Raw genomic sequence first — 22,056 nt, 5'->3', positions numbered from 1 at the left:
ATACAACTACGAACTTTAGATGACTTGTGCTATCATTTGCAAAAACAAATTACGATAAAAACTTACTTTATTAATTTTAATTTTAAATTCATAGAACCTGGTCTCAATGAGTCTTTGAACATGGTTCAACAAAGAAATAAAAGACATAAAGGAGCGTTACACAGCACATTATTAAGCATAAAGTCCAAATACAAGGGCCTCCGTACACGTAACAAAAAGGTAGGGCAATCAGAGGAGCCAAAAGTAATATGTAGCACCACCCAAAAACTCTACATATATTTAATGCCCTTCAATTGTACATGATGATCCAAAATTTGGCCACATTACCTTGAATGAATTCTTGAATATTCTTCTCTTTGCTTTCTAGCAAAAGCCTCACGCAGACTGTTGTGAAATATCTTGTGGCTACTTCTTTGTCTCGCAGCACCCTCTGCAGAAGTCTTTCTAGGTGAGCTTGTGTGCTTTGAAGACCCTGACGACATCGAGTTAAATAAGCAATATATGGAGCCCTTTTCCTACAAAAAATGAATATTTAATAAAGTCTCAAGACACAGGAACACCATCAAATTTGTAATATAAGGCACCATTGAACGCCCCTTACAGTTTTACATTAGTTCATCTTTAAAATTGTGTAAATTTAAAACCAAACAAACAAAATAAGGAGGAAAGAGATGTTTGTTTCCACCACCTCCTTCAAAGCAATTGATCGTCAATTAAAATAGTCGCTGTTACACCTTATTCACCAACAGTAAAAATGTTATGAGATTCATAACCGCTTCTGTTAAAGACTTTAGTTCAAATTAGCTTTATTTGCACCTCACAAAGTAATCAAAATTGGCTTTGCGCATTAATATTGGCATCTGAAAAACTGTGTTGCGCTGGAAGTCTCACAAGCCTCTTTATTCACGTTTGCTGCACATAACGCATACTACTAACAACAGGTCCAAGGATAGTATTATCACATCACACCCTTGTATTGTCACATAAAATCTGTCAAATTATGCATGTTTGATCATTTCAAACTAGCTAATATCCCATTGCACTTGTAAGTAAGGGGGAGGGGTTTCATGTTCAGCGCTATATGGGTCAGAGGGTCTTACGTTTTTTGGGTCAGCGCTAGGAGTGTGGCACCGATGATTACCTTCTGCTTTGTTGAGTTGATAATGCAGAGGCAGGCCTGGAGCACTGGGTGTTACTAAGTAGGATGTTGACGACTGGAGCAAGAATCAAGACACACTTCCAACGTCCTTAGACAAATGTTCTCCATTTTACTTTCTGAAGATGTGTCACGCTGCCATTGTAAGTTTCCACATACCTGTGTGCTTTCTACAGTAAACTGGACAACACAAAGTGTTCACTGGTTGCACTCCCTTTCCTGCATAATTTATTCAGTTAACATCAGAGCTGTATACCCATTTCAATGAGGGGATACTGCCCTCTGTACTATGTAGAGGCCATTGATGGTGGCAGAGTGTTTCCTAGTCAGGGGTATAGCCCCCCGCACCTTACTTAAACATATTAGGAGTTCTTAGCTTTATGTAAGTCAGGGACATGTATGAAGGATCTTTGTGAAACATGAACTGTGTGTGGGTTTGAAGGCAAAACTGAGGTTGTATTATTTGGCAACCTATCCCCGCCTGGTCTCCTTTTTGGTGGGCAGATGAGATTGGCTCCTTTCCCACCCCTGTATTAAAAGGCAAGAATCTCGTTTTTCATGTTGCCAATAAGTTAAACTACGGTGCGCAGGTTTTGGCAGTAGTATCCTCTGCCTCGCTAACTCTTAGGATGATTACAAATTATTTACCATACATCCCCATCAACCCCTTGATTAAGGTAGCCACTGTGTTAGTTCTATAAAAAGCTAGACTATTACAATGGCCTCTACTTGAATCTTCAGGATCAACATATCAACAGGCTCCAAACATCACAAAACCCTGCTGCCAGATTAGTGTTAGGACTGCCTAAATTCTATGCTATATCTCCTGGAATCCGGAAGCTTTATTGGCTACCTGTGGGAAGTCATGTAAAATGTAAGGTTCTGTGTGTTGCTCATATAGCTCTACACAACACGGCTCCTCAATTTCTGAGACACATTTTCCAGTGGCATGTTCTCAACAGACCCCTTCGCTCTCTGGAATCTAATACTCTTATAATCCCCAGAGGTAGGAAGTCTAACTGGGGTGGAAGAAGTTTCGTTACTGGTACTATAAAACTCTGACACAGTCTCTCGCCTCATATCGGGGCCATCCCTTCCCTGCTTTGGTCCGGGGAAAAAAGTAAAATATGGCTTTTTAACAACTAGGATCTTAGTTCAATAGAGCGTACTGGTTTTAAGCTCCGGTGCAGCTAGCGCCAAGACACCCAAGGGTGTTCGTGCGCTGTATAAATTGCAATGAGGTAACATAACTCCACACGTTTATATACACAAGGAGTGGTCAGGGCTCCCTAGTATGCTTTATACATGCTGGCAGTAGAAAGAACAGGACAGCGGGTAATGCTAGCCAGGCAGCAATGGGGACAATCTCTCGCACAGCTTTGGAAGATTCTCCAGATCTGCTGTTCCTGTGAGCGCAGGCAGCGATACTGACATCCATTGGAATAAGTTCTGAGTTTAACATGACCTCAAAATGTATTGTATACATTTAATTGATAGGTACTATATTTTCAAATTAAAAATGAGCCCTACTTTTAAATGAATCCTACACAGGGACGAGGTGTTTGGTGACAAGGCCGTGAGATCCTGGTGCTCAGTTTCCACTTAAAACAGTCAAAAACATCCTTTTGCTCCAAACATGCACATCTCAAACAAAGCATGCTACATATCCAAGTTAAAGAAGCAGGGTTGTAAAAAAATCGGACAAAGTTCACATTCTCTGCGTCCAGTTTAACTGTGCTACAGAGCATAAAGGCGGCACACATTGTAGGCAACACCAGTTAAGGATCCAACTGGCCTCAAGGTTTCATTGTATCAACATTAAGAAATTAAATGATTTAGTGGTGGGGCAAATAGTGGTGAAAAAACAATTCAAAACTGCTCCAACCGATCAGTCCATGCTCGTATATTACTTGCTGTTCTGTGCTCATCAGGCTAAGCCACACTAGATTAATGCTGCAAAGAAACACTAGCTGCTCAATTTGCATGCAGTTTGAAATAACATATTCAGATACAGACACACACAGTTTCTTCCAGAAATTGAAATATTAGGATTATGGTGGATGCATGTGAATCTACAGCACTACACTAAGTGCTTTAAACGGATACTAACAGATTAAGTAACCTTTTCCATCCATAGCACATGAGGCTGTAGACAAATGCTCTGGCTAGGAAGCAGATGATTGGAACAAAGTCTCTAAAACTGCCTGGTCAGCCAACGCTGGCTGTCGGGCTGCAATGTCCACAAAGTAATACTTGGTAAAATGGGTGGCGTTGACCAGGTGGCCATTCTGGTGAGCTAGAGGGATGTTCCCTAAGAAAGCCATGGCTGTCCTTTTCCTATGGATGGAGTGTGCCTTCGGGCATACAAAAAACTCTCTCAGAAATTTGTAATTAACAACTTTGGATGAACATGACTATCTCTAGACCTTCTGTGGAGATGGGTTATGCACAGGCTACAAATAACTAGTCAGATTTGCAAAACGGCTAAGTCCTGTCAGTGAGGTACTATAGTCTGACCAAGGGGGTAAAATGTGATACCACCTTGGGCAAAAACATAGGATAAGTCCTAAGAACAACACGGTTTTGTGAACCTGAATGATCAGTTCTTGCACAGGTAGTGACTGAGGTTCGCTAATGCATCTGAGAGAATTCATGGCTATTAAGCATGCTCTCTTCCATGAAAGGAACTGCAAAAATTTGGAGTGGCCCCATGAGGCTTGTGAATACTAGATATGGTTCTACATGCAGGCAAACTGTATTTTAAGGAGGTATCACCCTCCCAAGGCCTACAATGAAGGCCTTAACCAAAGGGTTTTAAAGTTAAAGTTTGCCTGCAAGCTAATACAGCAACCAGGTCTAGGCGAAGCAGGACTTTCATAGATGTAACAGCCGACAATGCTCTGGGCATTAGCCTTTAGGGGGTCTAGGGTTTTGGAAATGCAGGAGTGGACAAACCATTTCCACTTTGCTGCATAACAGGCCTGCATAACAGGCCTGTGTGGTGGGCCTACGCATTTCTCACAATATGTTCATGCTTTCCTGGCGGAGATTCAAACTCTAGGACCTCAGGTGCGAGCTCACTGGGAGTCTGTTTGTCTGATCCTGCCTTGTCTCCGTGTGAGAAATTCTGGCTTTATCAGGAACTTCGTGGGGGCTGATTGACAGCTTCAGGAGCATGGAGTACCAGGGCTGCCCGGCCCAAGTGGGAGCCACTAGGATGAGCGTCAGAAATTTTGACATCATTTTCCTCACCATATATGGAAGGAGTGAGAAAAGGAGGAAAGGAGTGAGAAAAGGAGGAAAGGAGTGAGAAAAGGAGGAAAGGCGTAGGCAAAGATCCCTGGGCAGTTCATCCTTTCTTCAATGCCTGGGGGCTGTGGGTACCGTGAGGCGAAGTTTGGGCATTTTGCAGGGTGTCAAACGGGTCTATTTACAGGTTGTCCCAATGCTGGAAGTACTGATTAGGACTTGCAGTTGACGTTTCTATTCATCATGGACTTGTGAATGCATCAGCAGGTCTACAAAGTCAACATCCACCCGTAGAACATGCTATATGATATGAAACTTACTTTTGTTCAATTGAAGCAGTTGAAAAATTGGAGCCCTGTGCCAATTTGTTCACTTGTGAATGCAAAGATAGGGAGGTGTCAATCCAAAATCCTAACGATATGACAGAAAATGAGGGACACGATACATAGCGAACATTTACTAGTTGTGGGGACAGTCTAGGATCTACTTTATTTTTACATTTGCGGAAGTCTAGTTAAAATTGTCTTAATTTGTTACATTTTAGACAATTGGCTGGCATCCATTTGTGTAATTTCTTTTTACCTTTATTGAGCATGAGTTGGTCATAGATGAGGGATATCATATATATATATATATATATATATATATATATATATATATATATATATATATATATATATATATATATATTGGGAGTGTCATCCACATATTAGCAGAAATTAATGCCAGTGCTTTAGAGAAGCTGATTTAGAGGCTGGATGAAGACAGAATAAGACCAGGGAAAGGGTCCAGTCTTATAGAAACTAGATGAAGAAACTCACATAATGTGAAAATGTAGAGGGCCTCAATTCCTAATCAAACAAGACTTTCGGTGACAAATGCCACAAATCATGATATGTTTGCCTTGTAATGGAAGGGGCTGCCTAAAAAACAATATAGGCCACACATTAGATCATATTTAATTATGCACAAAACAAATATATGGATGCTAACAGGGATCATTTGTCACTGAGGCAGCCCTTAATGTGAGCCAGTGGGGGCCACCAGCTCTCATTTGTGGGCGACAGCACTTATTTAAACACAGGGGAAAGACAGAGGAAAAGACTGGAAACATCACAAAGGGATCAATCCGAAACCTGCAATAGTGCGATAAAGAGGCAGGGAGTGTCTGTTGGTGGATTACATACTACTAAAATGGATTTAAGACTAAACAGCCTTGGTATGCAGCACGCCAACATTTAATTACACAAGCCATGAACTTATGAGAAAGGGTTGGGCACCAACACTCTTTCTATATATTTTTTATACAAATTTTGCATTGGACTGAAGTACCGAAATCCTTAATTGATGTCTTGTGCAGAAATGTGAAAACGGCTACGTAAAGTGTGTATGATTATTTAGAGTTCCATTTTCCCTCCAAATCACTCTCTTCCCCCTCCCCTGAATAAGATGTTTACTATTAAATCTGTATATTAAAGCTTTCAAATCGGGTACAGAGAAAGTAATAATAACTACCAGCAATACATAATACCAAATGGAAATGATAAAACGTATGTAAGTTAACATTCCTGGTAATAATGAACTAGATTTTGTAAACACTCTTTGATATGCATTTTCAGAAGGGTTTAAATCAAGGGGTAAAACTTTGAACTAAGGTCCACACAGGAATTCTGCAAAGTTCAAGTTATTTTACTGGATGGGGATGTGGAAGTACACCTGGCCCAGATTGGGGACACTGAGAAATTCTGCTTCCATTGTCACTAATAGATGGTTAGTGGGTCATTCTTTGAAGTCTCAAATTGAAAATTGGTCAGACTGTCTTATCCTTTTTTGCACAAAAGGTATAAGTCACAGATGTCTTTTTGGTCGCGCCTAGCGCAGCGAGCATGCTCTGCTTTAGGAGAGGGCCTCTTGGAAACACTCCAGACTTCCAAGAGACCCATGGCCTAAGGGTCTCGGGAGCGAGCAGTGGCACCCAGTGTGCCAGCTGCATTCCTTAAATTCCATGCAGCGCGCGTGCGCACAACTCGCTGGCTTGTTTTTTTTACGCGGTTCTGGTGCTACGTACAACCTCTCATCAAAGTGCACATGGTGTGCGAAATAAACACATTTCTCCAAATCGAGCCGTCCACATATTTGTGGTTCAGAATGGCACAATAATGGGAACTATAGCTGCGAAGGGAGCTGCAGAGACAGTGCTAGACCCTTCAGCACTCTTATTATTAACATCACACTTGGCCACTAAGCACAATACAGAACATGCCATAAATGCTGAAGGGCCCCTATCAACTCCCACTAGTAATCTACTAGACAGTATAGAATTAATTGTAAGGAGTTATACGTTAGCCATAGTTGAAAGATTAAAAGGAGTGGAGACAAGACTAGGGAAAATAGAAGCGGACTTGGTCACACATGGTAACTCGGCTAGGGCTTTAGGAAATAAGGGTCCAAGAATAGCATCAATCCCTAGCAAAGCTTCCACCTCAGCCCATGGTACTACATCAAATGTAGTAGCGGCAACATCTTCCACCACTACTCCCTGTCAACATTTGAAAATAGGTACACCAGTTGCGACTAAAAATCAGCCTACAGGTACATTACCTAAACCTAACCAGACTCAAATAGTGACAACAAGATTAGCTGCAGCTTCGAATTATATTCCTGTTATCCCCGTTAATAATATCCAAAGTAGGGAAGCGGGTAATTCATTAAACGGGCCACCTAGAATGGAAGGGGAAGAAGCCAGACATACCAGAGGGGTCCAAGGTAGAAGACCACTCACAGAACTTCCACCAGAAGCTGTACCCTATGTGGTGGTACTCACTGGGGTACCAGAATTACCTGGAAATAAGCGGGAGGGTTTTTCCCAACTTAAGAATAAAATAATGCATTGGCTAATTTCACATAGACCAAAGGCCAGTATTATTAATGGCGAAATAATCCATGTCCGACGGATGCCCTGGCTAGGAGGAAGACCAAAGGACATAGGGGGAGATGTGGTTGTGGTGAACTTCAGAGATAAAAATGCGGTCCAATATATACTATCCTGGCCGCATGGTAATGAGAATAGTTGCATCATACCGCGTCCTTTTTATCCAAGATCCATAGTATTTCCAAACAAACTGGTAACTAGCAATGCTCTTTTGGATAACCATTTTTTTAATTTGGAGCCTGCTAGAAACCCTGTTCATATGTACCAACCAGCATCAGCCCCTGTCTTACCTGGGTGGAATACCATACCCCCAAGATACAACGCAAGTGATTATAGAAGAACACCTCACATACTCCCATTCACGCCACTGGAAACATCGAACAGGTTTGATGTTTTCAGTGGTTTGGATGAATGTGATTGAAGTTTAAGGAACAGGGAGGTAGAAAGTGGTGATGCAAACAACTATAATACTAATGGAGTAAAGGAGGAAGAAGGAAGTAGATCCCCGAGGCTAGACAATTTTGTTGCTGTAATTGGTAGTGGGACTAATTGTAGTTTGTCTTTACCCACAATAGCTGGCAATTGTGGGTTAAATGAGGGGCACTCCTTGATTACATTAGTTTCATGGAATGTGGCGGGGTGCGTGCAAAAATATGTGACCCAGATTGGAATAGATATATGAACACCTTCGATGTTTGTATGCTGCAGGAGACATGGGCCACGGACCAGGTCCACAGAGTGGGAAACAAAACATACCAAATAGAGGCTGTCCCTTCACCAAGAGGTCGAGCCGCAGGAGGCCTAATAATATGGATCAGTGTTTCCACTAATATCGGTATAAAGATCCTAAAGACTGACTCCCTAGAAATATTAGGCCTGGAAATAACTACAGTGGACAAAAGGGTGATTAACCTTATAAACGTGTATAATAGTCCCCATCCATCTTATAAAGTGTCGCCATGTATCGAAAAACTGGAGAGTTTTATGGGCACCCTAGAGCCTGATGCAAGTGTAATCCTATGTGGGGATATGAATTGTAATTTTGAACCGATCGCGGGCATGGTCAACTTGTATGAAGATGAGGATGTGGCTAACAGGATACCTCTTCTGAGTGATAAAGGAACCGTTGCTGGGACTACACTAGCCCTTCAGATCACTAGGTGGCTCACAAGCCATGGTCTGAGGGCTTGTAATGGGCGCATGCCTTCTGATAGCCCGAAAGCACCCACCTTTAAGAGGCGGAATTATAAAAGCAATCTTGATTATGTTATTGTTTCGTTTGACTTGCGGCAATATACAATTGACTTAAAAGTTACTGAGAGATTTGAAAGTGACCACTACCCCCTTGAAACCAGCTTTCTCAAAAACTTATTAAATGGGCAGGGAAACATAGAGGGAGGTGTTACAAATGTACAGTCACCAACATTAGATAATATTATTCTTAGCAACAATAGAAGGGCTGTCAAATAGGCATATATATTGGAAAGAGAGGACCTCTTATCCAATATCTATTGCACCTTGGCAAATACATTTGAATCATATTGTCCGCCCGGAAGTGAACATGGGGAATTTATTAACCTACACAAATCCTTTTTTAGCCAATTACTAGACCTTTTAACAAAAAGACCAAAAAAAGGGACTGGTATTGTAAATGCTAAACCAGTTGGGAAACCATGGTATAATAAAGAATGCCGTGTTGCCAAAACCGCTTTGATTGAGGCAATTAAAAGAAAAAGTCCCATAGAAATTAAAGACAAAAGGAAATTATACAATCTAACATTGGTAAAAGTAAAATCCTCATGGGACGACGGAATATGGTCGAGTATGTTACAAGCAGCAAAAACCAATGACCAGAGGTCCTTCTGGGAATTAGTGGCCAAGGGGAATAAACGAGAGAAAGGCTCTAGAGAGGTCTTTTTAGACGAGGCTACGTGGGTAAAACATTTTACCAACTTGTATGCAGCTAAAATAAGCGAGGTTGCTTCCTTGGAAGAATCGACTTCTTTTCAGCCAGCGAATTTACATCCATCGGTAGTCTTTGATTTACACGAAACTGAGTTAGCAATTGCTTCAGTTAAACAAGGGAAGGCACCTGGACTTGATAAAATTCCAGGCGATCTTTATTTGCATAACACTGACGTTTGGGCACCATATCTAAACCATTTATTTAACGCTATTGCGGCTGGTGATCAAATGCCAGAAACTTGGGATGGTGCAGAAATTATCACTATTTTTAAAAAGGGGGATAGAGGCGATCCTGCCAACTATCGCCCCATCAGTCTTTTAGACATAACTCAAAAAATATATGCCAGGCATATATTAAATCGTATAAATACGTGGTTAGACGAAGAATTCGTTTTATCAAAATATCAGGCAGGGTTTAGGGAAAAAACTGGGACCATAGATCAGGTTTTAAGGTTATGCTGCTTGTATTGGAAATATGTCATCATTCAGAAGGGCCACTTGTATGTGACCTTTGTAGATTTACGAGCAGCATTTGACCTAATACCCCGTGACCTACTTTGGAAATCCTTGGAAAGGCAGGGACTTTCCGGGGAACTTTTAAAACTGGTGATGGGCCTTCACCAGGAAAATTACGCTAAGGTCAGGTGGGGCCCTAACGGGGAACTTACAGACCCAAAACCAATAAAAAGGGGAGTACGCCAGGGATGCGTACTTGTTCCCACACTCTTTTCCCTTTTTGTTAATGATATTGCGGCTTATATGGAGGATTGTGATAATGATTCGCCTCGATTGGGAGGGGAACGTGTACCGTCCCTCCTTTTCGCAGACGACACGATTCTCATTTCACAGACTCCTAGGGGACTACAGATCTTATTAGACAGGTTCCAGCAATATTGTACCTTAAAAGGGTTAGAGATTAACACAAAAAAAACCAAATATATGGCACTAAACCCTCATAAAAGTTTTAAAAAAAACCTAATGCTAAATGGTCACAAGCTTGACTACGAACAGAGTTTTACATACTTAGGGGTATTATTAGATTCAACTATGGGATGGAGACCTCCGCTAGAAAAATCTAAAATAGTGTTCAAACAAAACTGTCTCCCAATATTAAAAAGACACAATAACAGTGTGAACAAGGCAGTAACCCCAGCAATGGAGATTTTTAGGTATAAGGTCCAATCAGCTGTTTTGTATGGGGCAGAACTTTGGGGACCAGTATGTAAGAAGACCTTTGAAACACTGGAAAACAAGTTTATCAGGGGACTATTAAAAGTTCCCAACACCACCCCATTGGTACCCTTATTTCTAGATCTAAACATTAAGCATACTGACCAGCACGCAATGTTGAGACCACTATTATTATGGGTTAGATTATGGACAACACCCGAACTGATTGATTACAAAAGTGGGTTGAAAGAAGTTCTGGACCTAGATAGTGGTAACCGAATTTATTGGTTTAAGCATGTAAGAGTGTGGTTATCCAAACTAGGACTAGCACACTTTTGGAGTGAGCCGGAGTCCTTAAATACGGCTTCCAAGAAAATCGTTAAGTTATCCTTCTGGTCTTATGTGAGCCACGACTCTGCGTATGTTAGGACACACGGCCCTCTAACCAAAACATTCTTAATGGTTAAAAACGCGGCGTGTTTTGAAACATTTCTTGATGAGGTTCAGCCGCCGCTGGCCAAAACCCTATACCTAAAATTCAGATATGGAACACTGAGAACCAAAGTAACAGAGAAAAGCTGGGGGAAGACAAATAGCGATTACTGTACCTTATGTTCTAACAATATAAGGGAAGACGTTTTACACATATTGTTTTTTTGCCCTAGTTATAGTATACCTAGGAAAAATTGGATAAAGCCATTGTGCTATATCATTGGCTCTAGATTCCATAAGGAAGCTGGCAGAATCTTAAAAACAGATACCAGCCAAGCAATTGTGTTTGGAATTATTAGATTTCTTCTGGCTGTAAATTTCATTAGATTAAAAATGTCTCTTCCATTTTAAACTGTATCCCTCTTGGACCTGTTCAAACCACGGATTATGTTTTTAAGTTTTATAGGTTGTCATTTTTTTAAACTTTATGCCTTGGATGTTATAAATTTTGACTTGATTTAATGACATTTTAACATTGTATAATGCGTTTTAAACTATTTATTTAAATCCTGTGATAATCCTAAACAATGGCAGATTGTTCTAAAATGATGACATGTAGTATTGATTACTGTTTTTTGGTACGGTATAATGATTTTTTTTTATAATGTATTATTGTATATCTTTTATGTGCTATGCAACGAAATAAAGATCATTGAATTGAATTGAAGTGGATATCTGGACAGCGCCCATGGGAAGGTTGTGTTGCGTCTGAAGGGCCACGAAGCTTCTAGCCAAATTATAGGCGCTAGTTTTCATGTATTTTCTACTCATTTCCCCATTCCTATATATTAATTTATCTCCCTTTCGTACTTCCTCTGTCACCCTTTCATTTCTTCTTTCTCTGCTCATCTGTTTATCTCTTTCCACTCTTCCTCTCACCATTTCCTCTTGTCTCTTTGATGCTCTTTTTTTTTCATCTCTGTATCTAATCTTCTGCCGTCTCTCTTTCTGTCTAGCCATCACCCAGGCACTCATCCTCTATTTCTTTTCATCCCTCCTGTGGTCACTCTCTTCATAACACGCTCTATCTGTTCCCCTCTCTCAGTTTCACTCCTTCTCTCCCTCGCTTCCTTTAAATATATCACTCTCACTCAATTTCTTTCCAAATATCTCTAGCTAAACACTTATAAGTTCCCAAAGGCGAGCCCTATTGGCTATGCCAATGCTTGTTTTGATCCTGCAGATGAAATTCCACTATTGTACTATATTTACTTACCAAACATTTCTTTAATAAGTTGTTTGTTTTAATGGCCTGTTCTGTAGATTTGTTTTGGTAGGGGTAATGTCCTTTTTTGTGGTTTGAATTGGAACTTTCTCTTCTCTGACCAAATCGACAGTGTCAGATTTTATTAGTACTTTCAGCTGCTACAGCCTTTGAGCAAGCTCAATAGAATGCATATTAAATACGAATAAATGAAAGGATAGGAATAATACATCTTAAATTAATAATTAATTTCAAAGCCAACACTATAAATATAAAGAACGAGACAGGTAAGTAGGCGACCATTGTTGAAGACAGGATACGGAAAAAAGTGGGGTTTTGGGTGGTGAGTGGGTGGAAACAGACTAGAGATTTGGGAAGACGTTGTGTGTATCAACAGTAAAAGTTTTTTGTTACTGGTAATACACTGCTTGTCAACATTCTAGAACAATTGTTTTAGAGGGATATCTGGTGCTTCTTAATTACTGAAAGTATACATAATATTGACAATCATGGTGAGTTTCTCACCATGTATAAATGCACACACACAAAGGAAAAGTTACTCACTTGTATTCCTATTTCTGCATCGTAGGTATGGTCACTGAAGTCATAAACAGAGAATATTCCTGTGCATTTTCAGGGATCCCGGAACACTGTTTCTTCATGGAGGTAACCACCTCAAATTCCATAGAATTAGAGTTAACGCCACTAAAAACATGACAGGTCTGCTTTTTACGAAATCTTTCTGTACCATAAAAATACACAACCAATATAATGTGACCACATTGCTGCACCTGACAAAAGGCAACCCTGGGTTTAATTCTAAAATGCCTACTGAGCACAGAGAAAGAAAACTGAAAAAAAGGAGCGTGTCAGGTCAAGAGTTAAAGCACTGCAACGAAAATGCACTGTTACTTTAAGGAGCCAGCAGATTCCCTTTCCATCATGGACTGTACTGGCAGTTTGCGTCCCAGTCCCAGTTCTTTTTAAATGGCAACAACGGATTAAAAGAAAAATTATAGCAAATGTATTGACATGCAGGACGGGAGGGAGGGTTGTTCATAACTTCATTGAGGGACCTACAATGCAGAATGAGAAATACAAGTAAGTATCTTCTTCTGCATCATGGGATCCTCACTGATAAGTCATAAACAGAGAACAGAGTAGCAAGCATAACCCTAACTCATTGTCAATATAAAGCTATAAACAATAACAGATTTTAGATGTAGTCTTAAGCAGACGTGTGGCAAATAAGGACATCTCTAATTAAACTGATTTTTAAAGTTGCATGGCCTAGCAAAGAATCAGAACTTGAATCTTCATCTAAACAATAACATTTAGCAAAAGTATAGACCCATTTCCATGTAGCTGCATTACAAATTTCTGCAATTGGGACGTATTTTATACAGGCAACTGATTCAGCCTTACTACGAGTAGAATGAGCTCTAGGTTTACCTGGAAGGTGCTTGTTATATCCAATTGGTAACTGAGTAATGCAATAAACTATCCATTTAGCTGTAGTTTGTGAATTTCTTTAGTTCTGTCTAAATATTACCGCAGAACTCTTCGAAACTCTAAGAAGCGAAGAGTCCTTTCTGCTGGTGAAGAAGGGTTACTGAAAAATACCAGAAGTGAAATTGATGTGAAAATCTTACACAACGGTTGGCAACAAAGAGTTCTTACTACTACACTATTTCTATGAAACACTATAAATGGTTCTACAGAAGAAAGAGCTAACTCTTCTTGCTGACAATCACTACTAAAAAGTCTACCTTCCAGGTAAGGTGCTGCATTGAGGTCTTATGTATGCGCTCAAAAGGAGGAGTCATTAATTTGTATAAAACTAGATTTAACTCCCAATGAGGAGCAGGCTGTCTCATTGGAGGAAGAGTCTTTTTCAATCCTTCTAAGAAGGCCTAAACAACTGGTGTAATAGAGAAGGATCTTTGATTCTGTCCTTTTCCAAAGGCTGTTATGGCAGCGAAATGTACTCTTATCGAGTTAAATGGTCATTTTGATCATGCCAAATGAAGCAGATATGGTAAAATGACAAAATCTTGGCATTTAATTGGATCACTGTTATTCTGAAGACACCAGAAGTGCAAAATGCTCATGCTCAGACTTTTGCTTCCTTGGGAACGGTTATACAGTTTGGAGGATGGTTTAAGTGACCATAGTGAATTATTTCAGGAGCCATACCCCCAAATTGAAGGAGTGTGCATTGGAGTGAAAAATCTTCCCTTACATCTTCAAGAGGAGGTTGTGTTTGCACAGCAACCTCTTGTGGGGTCTGATGGATGGGTGGAGTAGCTCTGAATAACACCACTGTCTGGGCCACTCTGGTGCTACTAGAATGCTTAAGGCATCCGATTAATTGAACTTGATTAGTACTGCTGGAATTAATGGGTTTGGATTAATTGTATAGAGAAAACTTTTCGACCAATCGATCAGAAGGGCATTGCACAACGAATTTGATTCCCACATCCTTTTTTTTTTTTTTTTTTTTTTATTGTAAGACATGTATATAAAACAGATGAGGAGATCAGATACACTGCGTCACGCCAACAACCCGGAGGCAGGCCGCGATGAAATGTACATCTGAAAATCAACAGTATATCGGCTTAGCAGGGGGCCGCATCCCCGGATGAGCGATCCACTGCACAAGTAAACTCAAATGTAATGACATGTATTCAAACAGTGTAACCATAGCGCGGTTATTGGCCTTACATTTTATCTGTGCTGTAGCCTGACAATTAAATATGGAGGGTCTGAGGCTGTTCCAAAGCTGGTATCTGAACACAGCTCGTGAAAACAGCAGATTCACAGCATACGACTAACAGCACAATTTTCTCCCAACTAGTCCAAATGGACAAAAGTAAAGCTTGAACAACAAACAACGGTGCATTTGAGAAAAACCATTCATTCGGTACATACGCACATGTGGGGCAGTGCGCCCACGCGCTGGTCATCTACTTACGAGTGTCTAGAAACTTTGTGGGATTCGATGTCTTCCGCACCAGGTCCCCAACCCGGGGATCCAGGGCGGTGGGGGAGGGGAGGGGGGGCTATAGGATCCTACGGCCCTGGGGGATATAGAGAAGATTATTAACCACTGGTCGCGGAGTACGGCACTAACTGGGGAATCGGGGCCTGTCTCATCTCACAGCGCACATCCAAGCGGCACCAGACACAAGGGTATCAACCCCACCTCTGCCCCTCGTCGCTCAACCCATATCATCTGACACATCCACATCCTCCGCACCATCAGCCGCATCAGAGCCCTCCCGTTCCCTAGTCCAGCATAAGAAGGGTTCCCATATATCATTAGGCCTGGAAGCAGTTGGCATTGTTTCCCAATATGTGGTTAATTGTGTATGTCCGTACGTGACGTCCCTTAACCAATCAGTATATAATGGAAGGACTCTCCTGCCCCAGTGTAATGATAATTGGCGTTTGGCATACAGGAGAAGTAGCGCATGCAGCTTTCTGTCACCAGGGTCAGTGCCTCTGACATATCCCAGCAGGCCCAGGAGCGGTGATGGTGCATCCGTTCTATGTAAAATCTGGTTAATGGCATTAAAGACATCAGACCAGTATTTGTTCAGCTGGGGACAGCTCCACGCCACATGAAGGAAGGACGCATCCGACCCTCCACACTTCCAGCAGTTGGCATCCTCACGTATGCCCATGCGGTGTAGCAAAGCCGGTGTGCGGTAGTACCGGTGCAGAAACTTGAAGTGGATCAGCCTCAAACGGTAGTTGGGAGATAGGGCCGTGAGTTGTGCACAGCAATATCCCCACACGTCATCAGTCAATTGGTCCCCCAGGTCTGCACCCCAAGTCTGTCTAGCCCCGGATGTTGCTATCGGGGCCTGCTCCTGCATACAATTATATAGTCTTGACACTAGTTTTTTGGGGGAAGGCCTGGATAGGAGATTGTTAAGGGCTTCCAGTGCCGGCGGTTCTTCTGGGAATTGGGATCCTAATTTCTTACAGGATTCACGAAGGGAGTGGTACAGCAGCGTATCCGCAAAGGAGTCAGGTACGCCATCTGCACTTGCCGTCAATGCCAGGAAAACGCCCTCAGGGTATAAATCCGCAAATGTATGCAGTCTGCGCCCCCGGATCGTGAGATTGCCGCCTCTAGTACTCAGGCAGGGCAACAACGGGTTGCCTCGTAGGGGGATAGCAGGCGCGTAAAGTAAGGGGAGGCCCGCCCTGGTCTGTAATTCTCGCCAGGACCATCGTATCATCTCTACCGTGTCCACATCCTTGGAGGGTCGCTTAACTTTACCATAAAGTGCCACACGAAGTGGCAGTGGGGCAGCTACCGCGAGTTCCACCGCTACGTGTGGTTGATAAGGGGTGGGGAAGGCCCAGAAGTGCAGAAACTGCGCCTGAGCGCACAGGGCGTAGAGCTTGAAATCGGGAGCTCCTAGGCCTCCCTGCTTTAGCGGGAGCGTGAGAAGGTTCCAAGATACTCTCGCCTGTCTCCCGGCCCAAACCAGCTGTAGCAGCAGGGATCGGACTCTCGCATGGAAGTGCGCAGTCATAGGTAGTGGAACATTAACAAACAGATATAGGAATTTGGGGAGCACCACCATTTTAACCAATGCTATACGCGCCACCAGAGATAGGGGCAATTTACTCCAGACCTCAATTTTCCTCTCAAGCCAGTCCACTGCTCTACCAAAATTAAGAGACCACAGCTCCTGGGTATCCCGACTAATCCAGATTCCCAAGTATTTAACCGCGTCAGTTTCCCAACGCAGGGGGTAGTCTGGTGACGGCCTACATGTCCCGTCAGTGAGGGGGAATGCAACAGATTTCGCCCAGTTTATGGACACTCCTGCTAGGCCTTCGAAGCGTACAAATTCACGGAGCAGCAGGTTCATGTTATCTTCGGGATTTATGACATATAAGGTGACATCATCCGCATATAGCGAAATTAGTAAACTCCGCGAGCTGAAGCCAATTCCCCTTGCAGTGTGGTGTTGCCTTATTCTGGCCGCAAGCGGTTCCATTGCGATGGCAAACAGGAGAGGGGACAGCGGGCAGCCCTGTCTGGTCCCTCTAGAGATCCCAAAGGGTTTGGAGACAAGGCCATTGACACTTACTCTGGCCCTAGGCGCACTGTATAGGAGTCTGATTAGGGTAATGAAGTTACGACTGAATCCCATCCGCTCCAGGACCCTGAATAGGTAAGGCCACTCCAAAGAATCGAATGCCTTAGTGGCGTCAAGGAACACCACCGCCGCCTGTACAGAGGGGTGCAAGTAGTGTAGGACTGAAAATATGGTTCTCAAATTATGGGATGTGGCACGACCAGGGATAAACCCGGATTGGTCAGGGAGTGCGATAATCGGCAACAGTGGCTGTAATTTATCTGCAATGATTTTGGCGTAGATCTTAGCGTCCACATTGATCAGGGAGAGGGGCCTGTAGGAGTCTAGAAACAGTTCATTTTTGTCCGGCTTCAATAGCGTGATAATTAAAGCCTCGTGCATGGAGTCAGGAAGGGAGTTCAGTTCAAGGGCCTCAACGAACACCGAGTGCAATTTCGGCGCCAGTTCTTCCGCATATGTTTTATAGAAGGTCGTTGTCAGACCATCAGGGCCAGGAGCCTTTCCGGCCGGCATACTTTTTATCACCTGCATGATATCCTGAACAGTTACTGGGAGGTCCATATATTGTCTATGGTTATTATTGAACCAAACTAAGGCAATGGAATCCAAAAAACTTTCCAGGGACGCTGGGATTTCGGGTTGTCTGGTGGTGTATAGAGACGTGTAGAATTCTGTGAAGGCGTGCAGAACAGCCTCCTGGCCAAGAACCAGGGACCCCTCAGTGTTGTGTATAGCGTGTATATGATGCGATTGTGTGCGGGGGGCTATCAATCTGGCCAGGGTTCTGCTAGGCCGGTCTCCTTCGCCATATCTACGGGCTTCTGCTCGTTTTCCGAGGAAGCGCACCTCTCGCTCCGCCTCCTCGTTAAAGGTAAGAAGTTTAGACTTGAATTCCCCTGCCATTCGCAAGGACTGGTCTCGGCAAAAGGCTTCGTCTAGGTCCCTCAGTTCCCGCTCCAGTTGGGCCAGGGTTCCACGGATAGACCTTAACACCCCCGCCTGTCTAGCTATGCATTGCCCCCGTATCACCGCCTTAAAGGCGTCCCATTCAATGGCTTCTGATGAAACCGAACCGGTATTTTCAGCAAAGTAGGTAAGTATGTCACCTCTGATCTCCTCGACAAATACCGGATCGGATAGGACATGTGGGGGCAGGCGCCATGTAAATTCCCTATGTATGGCATCAGGTAGACACAGCTTCAACATGCATGGAGCATGATCCGATAGGGACCTAGCCTGGATTTCGACCGCCTCCACCCATGTTGCCACCTCAGGCGATACCAGCCAGAAATCCAACCTAGACCAGGCAGACTGATGACACGTGATGCAGGTGCCTATTGTCTCCCCAGGATGCCTAATCCTCCACACGTCTGACAGCCTCCCCTCCTCCATTATGTCTAGGACAGCCTGTCTAGATCTGGCATGTGTGGGCCTACCCACCCCCCTTCGGTCCAAGACATCATTCAGCACAACATTGAAATCACCTCCAATAACCACCGAATGGCAATCAAGCAATGCAATTTGTGCCCATAAGCCTCGAAAGAAATCTGGATCATCTACATTAGGACCGTATATAGCAGTCAACACTATCGGGCGACCCAGTAAGGTTCCCAGTAAGATGACATACCTCCCATCCTTATCTTGCACACATTTTTGCTCTCTCCAGTCCAGCCCTCTGCGTACAAGAATAGCCACCCCCCTAGCATAATTCGAATAGATAGAAGAGTACACCATTGACCATCTGGCATTACGAAGTCGAGGCGAAGGAACTGTATTGAGGTGAGTCTCCTGCAAGAAGCAAATGTCCACTCCATGCCGGACCAGTGTACCGTGCATCAGACGAGCCTTCTTGTAGTCCCCCAGGCCTCTAATGTTCCAGGTCCACAGTTTAACCTCCCCCATTATAAAGATACAAACAGGACTGCAATCCACCCATCAATAGTTTTGCCTCGGTTTTACCAAATCCAGCCCGCAGCACACAACTTTTCCCCGTACTCGAAAAAGTAGTTATGAAGCAGTTCTCAGTGCACCAATGTAGAGTTACAAACAACAACTTATGGAACTTCCCCCACCACCCTCCTCCCTCACCAACCCCCCAATCAGGTCGTGATAAACCCCTTAAGAACACGCGCATAGTGCGGTATTGAACCAAACCTAGAAACAAAGGGATACACCCCATGGGGACGTGGTGCACCCAGCATACACCCCCGTGTTAGCGGGGTGGCTACATTCAAGTAGTATGTCTCCGTGACTGCAACCCCCCCCCCCCCGCCCCCGGGTCGACCAACCCCATCTCTGGCATAGCCGCGTAAAGTTCAAGGTCAGGGCAAACCCAAATGGACAGTGTCTGGCCAAGCCATGTCTTACCCCACCTGTAGTCCAATGTAAATGTGCCAGCAAAAGATGCAGGGGTGTCTCCGTACACCAGTCCAAGGCGTGGGGGCATCAGGACCCGCAGCTGAGTAGACTATAGAGGCCCAATTCGCCTAGTCATTGTCGCTGAGTTGCTCGGCCGTCTCCTCTAGTCTGGGGGATTTCCGTCTGGCCCCCGGGCCAGCGATGTGTTTCGCAAATTTGAGCGCGGATTTCGCGTCCGTGAAGAAGTGCGTTTCATTGTCATGGAGCACCTTCAGCTTCGCAGGATAGAGCAGGGAATACTGCACACCAGACTGCATCAGTATCTTCTTGGCCGGTATAAATTCCTTTCGAGCCGCTTGTACTAAAGGGGTAAAATCCGGGTAAAAGGAGATATTATTCCCCTTGTGCGTGATCTTGCCTTTCTCTCTAGCCAGCCTAAGAATTAGATCCCTGTCCTGATAATTCAACAGTTTGGCAAGTATGGGACGCGGCGGTGCACCCACCGGCGGTTTCTTTCCAAGCGACCTGTGAGCCCTCTCAACCGTGAAGACCGGCGACAGGGCCGGGTCAAAGAGTTCATGGAGTAGGTCAGTTACGAAGGTCTCCATCTTACCAGTATTCGCCGTCTCTGGAATGCCCGTAATGCGCACGTTAGACCTTCGGGAGCGCGCTTCCAAATCATCCGACTTTGCGCGTAGGTTGTCAAGCTCTTTCTCCAAGTTCGTGATATGTTTCTTGGCTTGCGTTTGAAATTCGCAGCATTCAGTCTGTCTGTTTTCCAAACAATCCAGCCTGGTCTCGTGAGCGCCCACCTTTGACTTGACTGCTTCTAGTTGTTCTGACATGGCATCCAATTTACTGTCTATACTCTTCAAGCTTGACCGGACTTCCATGATAAGTGCTCCAAAATCAATGTCCATTGGTGCACCTTGCGACGACGATTCTCCTCCAGCCATGTCGGGTGTTGGGGTCTTGGGTGGTCTCTTATTGTCGAAGCTGATTTTGGCTTGCCTAGCTTCATGTTTCCCTCCCATAATGGCGGCAGGTTATATGCAGTTTGCGACCCTCTTAGGCAATTCTCGAGAACGTGCAGCAGTGTGCGTGTCCCCGGACGTAGTACACTCCAGCAAGAAAGAACACAATGGTACAGGCTGCTATGCACTCCCCAAGCACAGCTCCGCATCAGAGTCACCCAGCCGGGTGCTCGCAGCTCCAGGTGCGACCAATCAACAAAATGGCGGCAGCGCCGACCTCACCGTGCTTACCAAATGGTGGCTCCGAACTAAGCTGATGATAGTCTCATTTCGCAGGGTTAAGTCCGCAACCTGTAGCTCCTGTTTCCCCGTGTCTCCGGGCTCAAAGCGCGTGAGTGTATGAGCGATCGGCAGTGGGCTCAAGGCGCCCTCCGGCTGCACGCGTGCAAATGAAGGCGTCTCTGGCGTACCTGGTGCAGATCCGGAGTACCGCCGTGCGAGGCCACTCTGCGAGGCCGGCTCCAGGTCTCCAAGCCGGTCCCGCGCCGGTCTCAGGGCAATGGCAGCTCCCTACCAGGATTTTCGCCGGTCTTGCCTTCTCCGGGAGAAGCCCTTCACATCTACGCTCGCCAGCCCGCAGTATGCCGGTCTCCTCTGGGCGTATCTGTGGGTCGCCAGTTTACGCCTCCCTGGCGGCCCCTCCGCTGCCGGCTTCTGCCTCCCCGATTAAAGGATTCATACAGGCCTCCGAAGCCGCGGCCCACAGCAGCGCGCCGCTGCCAGGCTCCAGCTCCACAGCCCCGCGGCCTCACCTGCATTCAGGTCGGGCGGGCCGAGGTCAGCGATTTCTCCGCCGTCCGGTGGATTTCACGCCCCAAACTTCAGCAACAGGATCGGCGAGTGTGATCGGTCAAGCCCCCAGGGCGGGCGGGGGTGCACACGAGCACGGAGAAGGATTATAAAAGGATTTCAAAACGTAGCCGGCGGAGCCCACTCACCAAGCGGCCATTTCGCAGCTCGGCTAGCCACGCCCCCCCGATTCCCACATCCTTGATGCGAAGTTTGGGCATTTCGTTTTTTCTCCTGTGACGAATAAGTTTATGTTGGGAAATCCCCAGTTTCGGAAAGTACTTCATAAGAGTACATTTTTTTAATATCCATTTCTGATTGTCTATGAAGTATTGGCTTAAATAGATCTGCGTAACAAATCTGGAAGCCTAGTAAATAAATAGCTTGAATCGTTCGATTCTTGCCAGTAACCAATGCCAGATTGTTTTGAGCTTCTAGAGACAAAATTAGTTATCCCAGGCCCCCTTGTATAGCGTCATCCACTTGCACACAACAGGGCCACCAACCACCCCTACGTAGTTTAGCAACACCCCAAGCAGCTGCTGGAGTTAAGTTACAGAATTGGAAAGGCCCAACGCCCATCA

The 22,056-nt window shown here is 44.3% G+C and overlaps 1 protein-coding gene across 24 annotated transcripts in view; it reads right to left on the bottom strand.

Moving 5' to 3' along the window:
- Positions 1-22,056, bottom strand: part of GAPVD1 (GTPase activating protein and VPS9 domains 1) — a 424,045-nt gene that overhangs the window by 53,940 nt on the left and 348,049 nt on the right. For all 24 annotated transcript variants that reach the window (XM_078646066.1, XM_078646068.1, XM_078646069.1 and 21 more), the window contains one exon: positions 328-515. In XM_078646066.1, coding sequence (XP_078502192.1) covers positions 328-515 — 188 coding nt within the window. The remainder of the gene's footprint in view (positions 1-327; positions 516-22,056) is intronic.

Source organism: Lissotriton helveticus, chromosome 5_1, assembly GCF_964261635.1.
Source record: "Lissotriton helveticus chromosome 5_1, aLisHel1.1, whole genome shotgun sequence".
NCBI classification, from domain to species: domain Eukaryota; kingdom Metazoa; phylum Chordata; class Amphibia; order Caudata; family Salamandridae; genus Lissotriton; species Lissotriton helveticus.
Note: the sequence above shows the minus strand (reverse complement) of the source record. Positions and strands in the feature narration are given on the sequence as shown.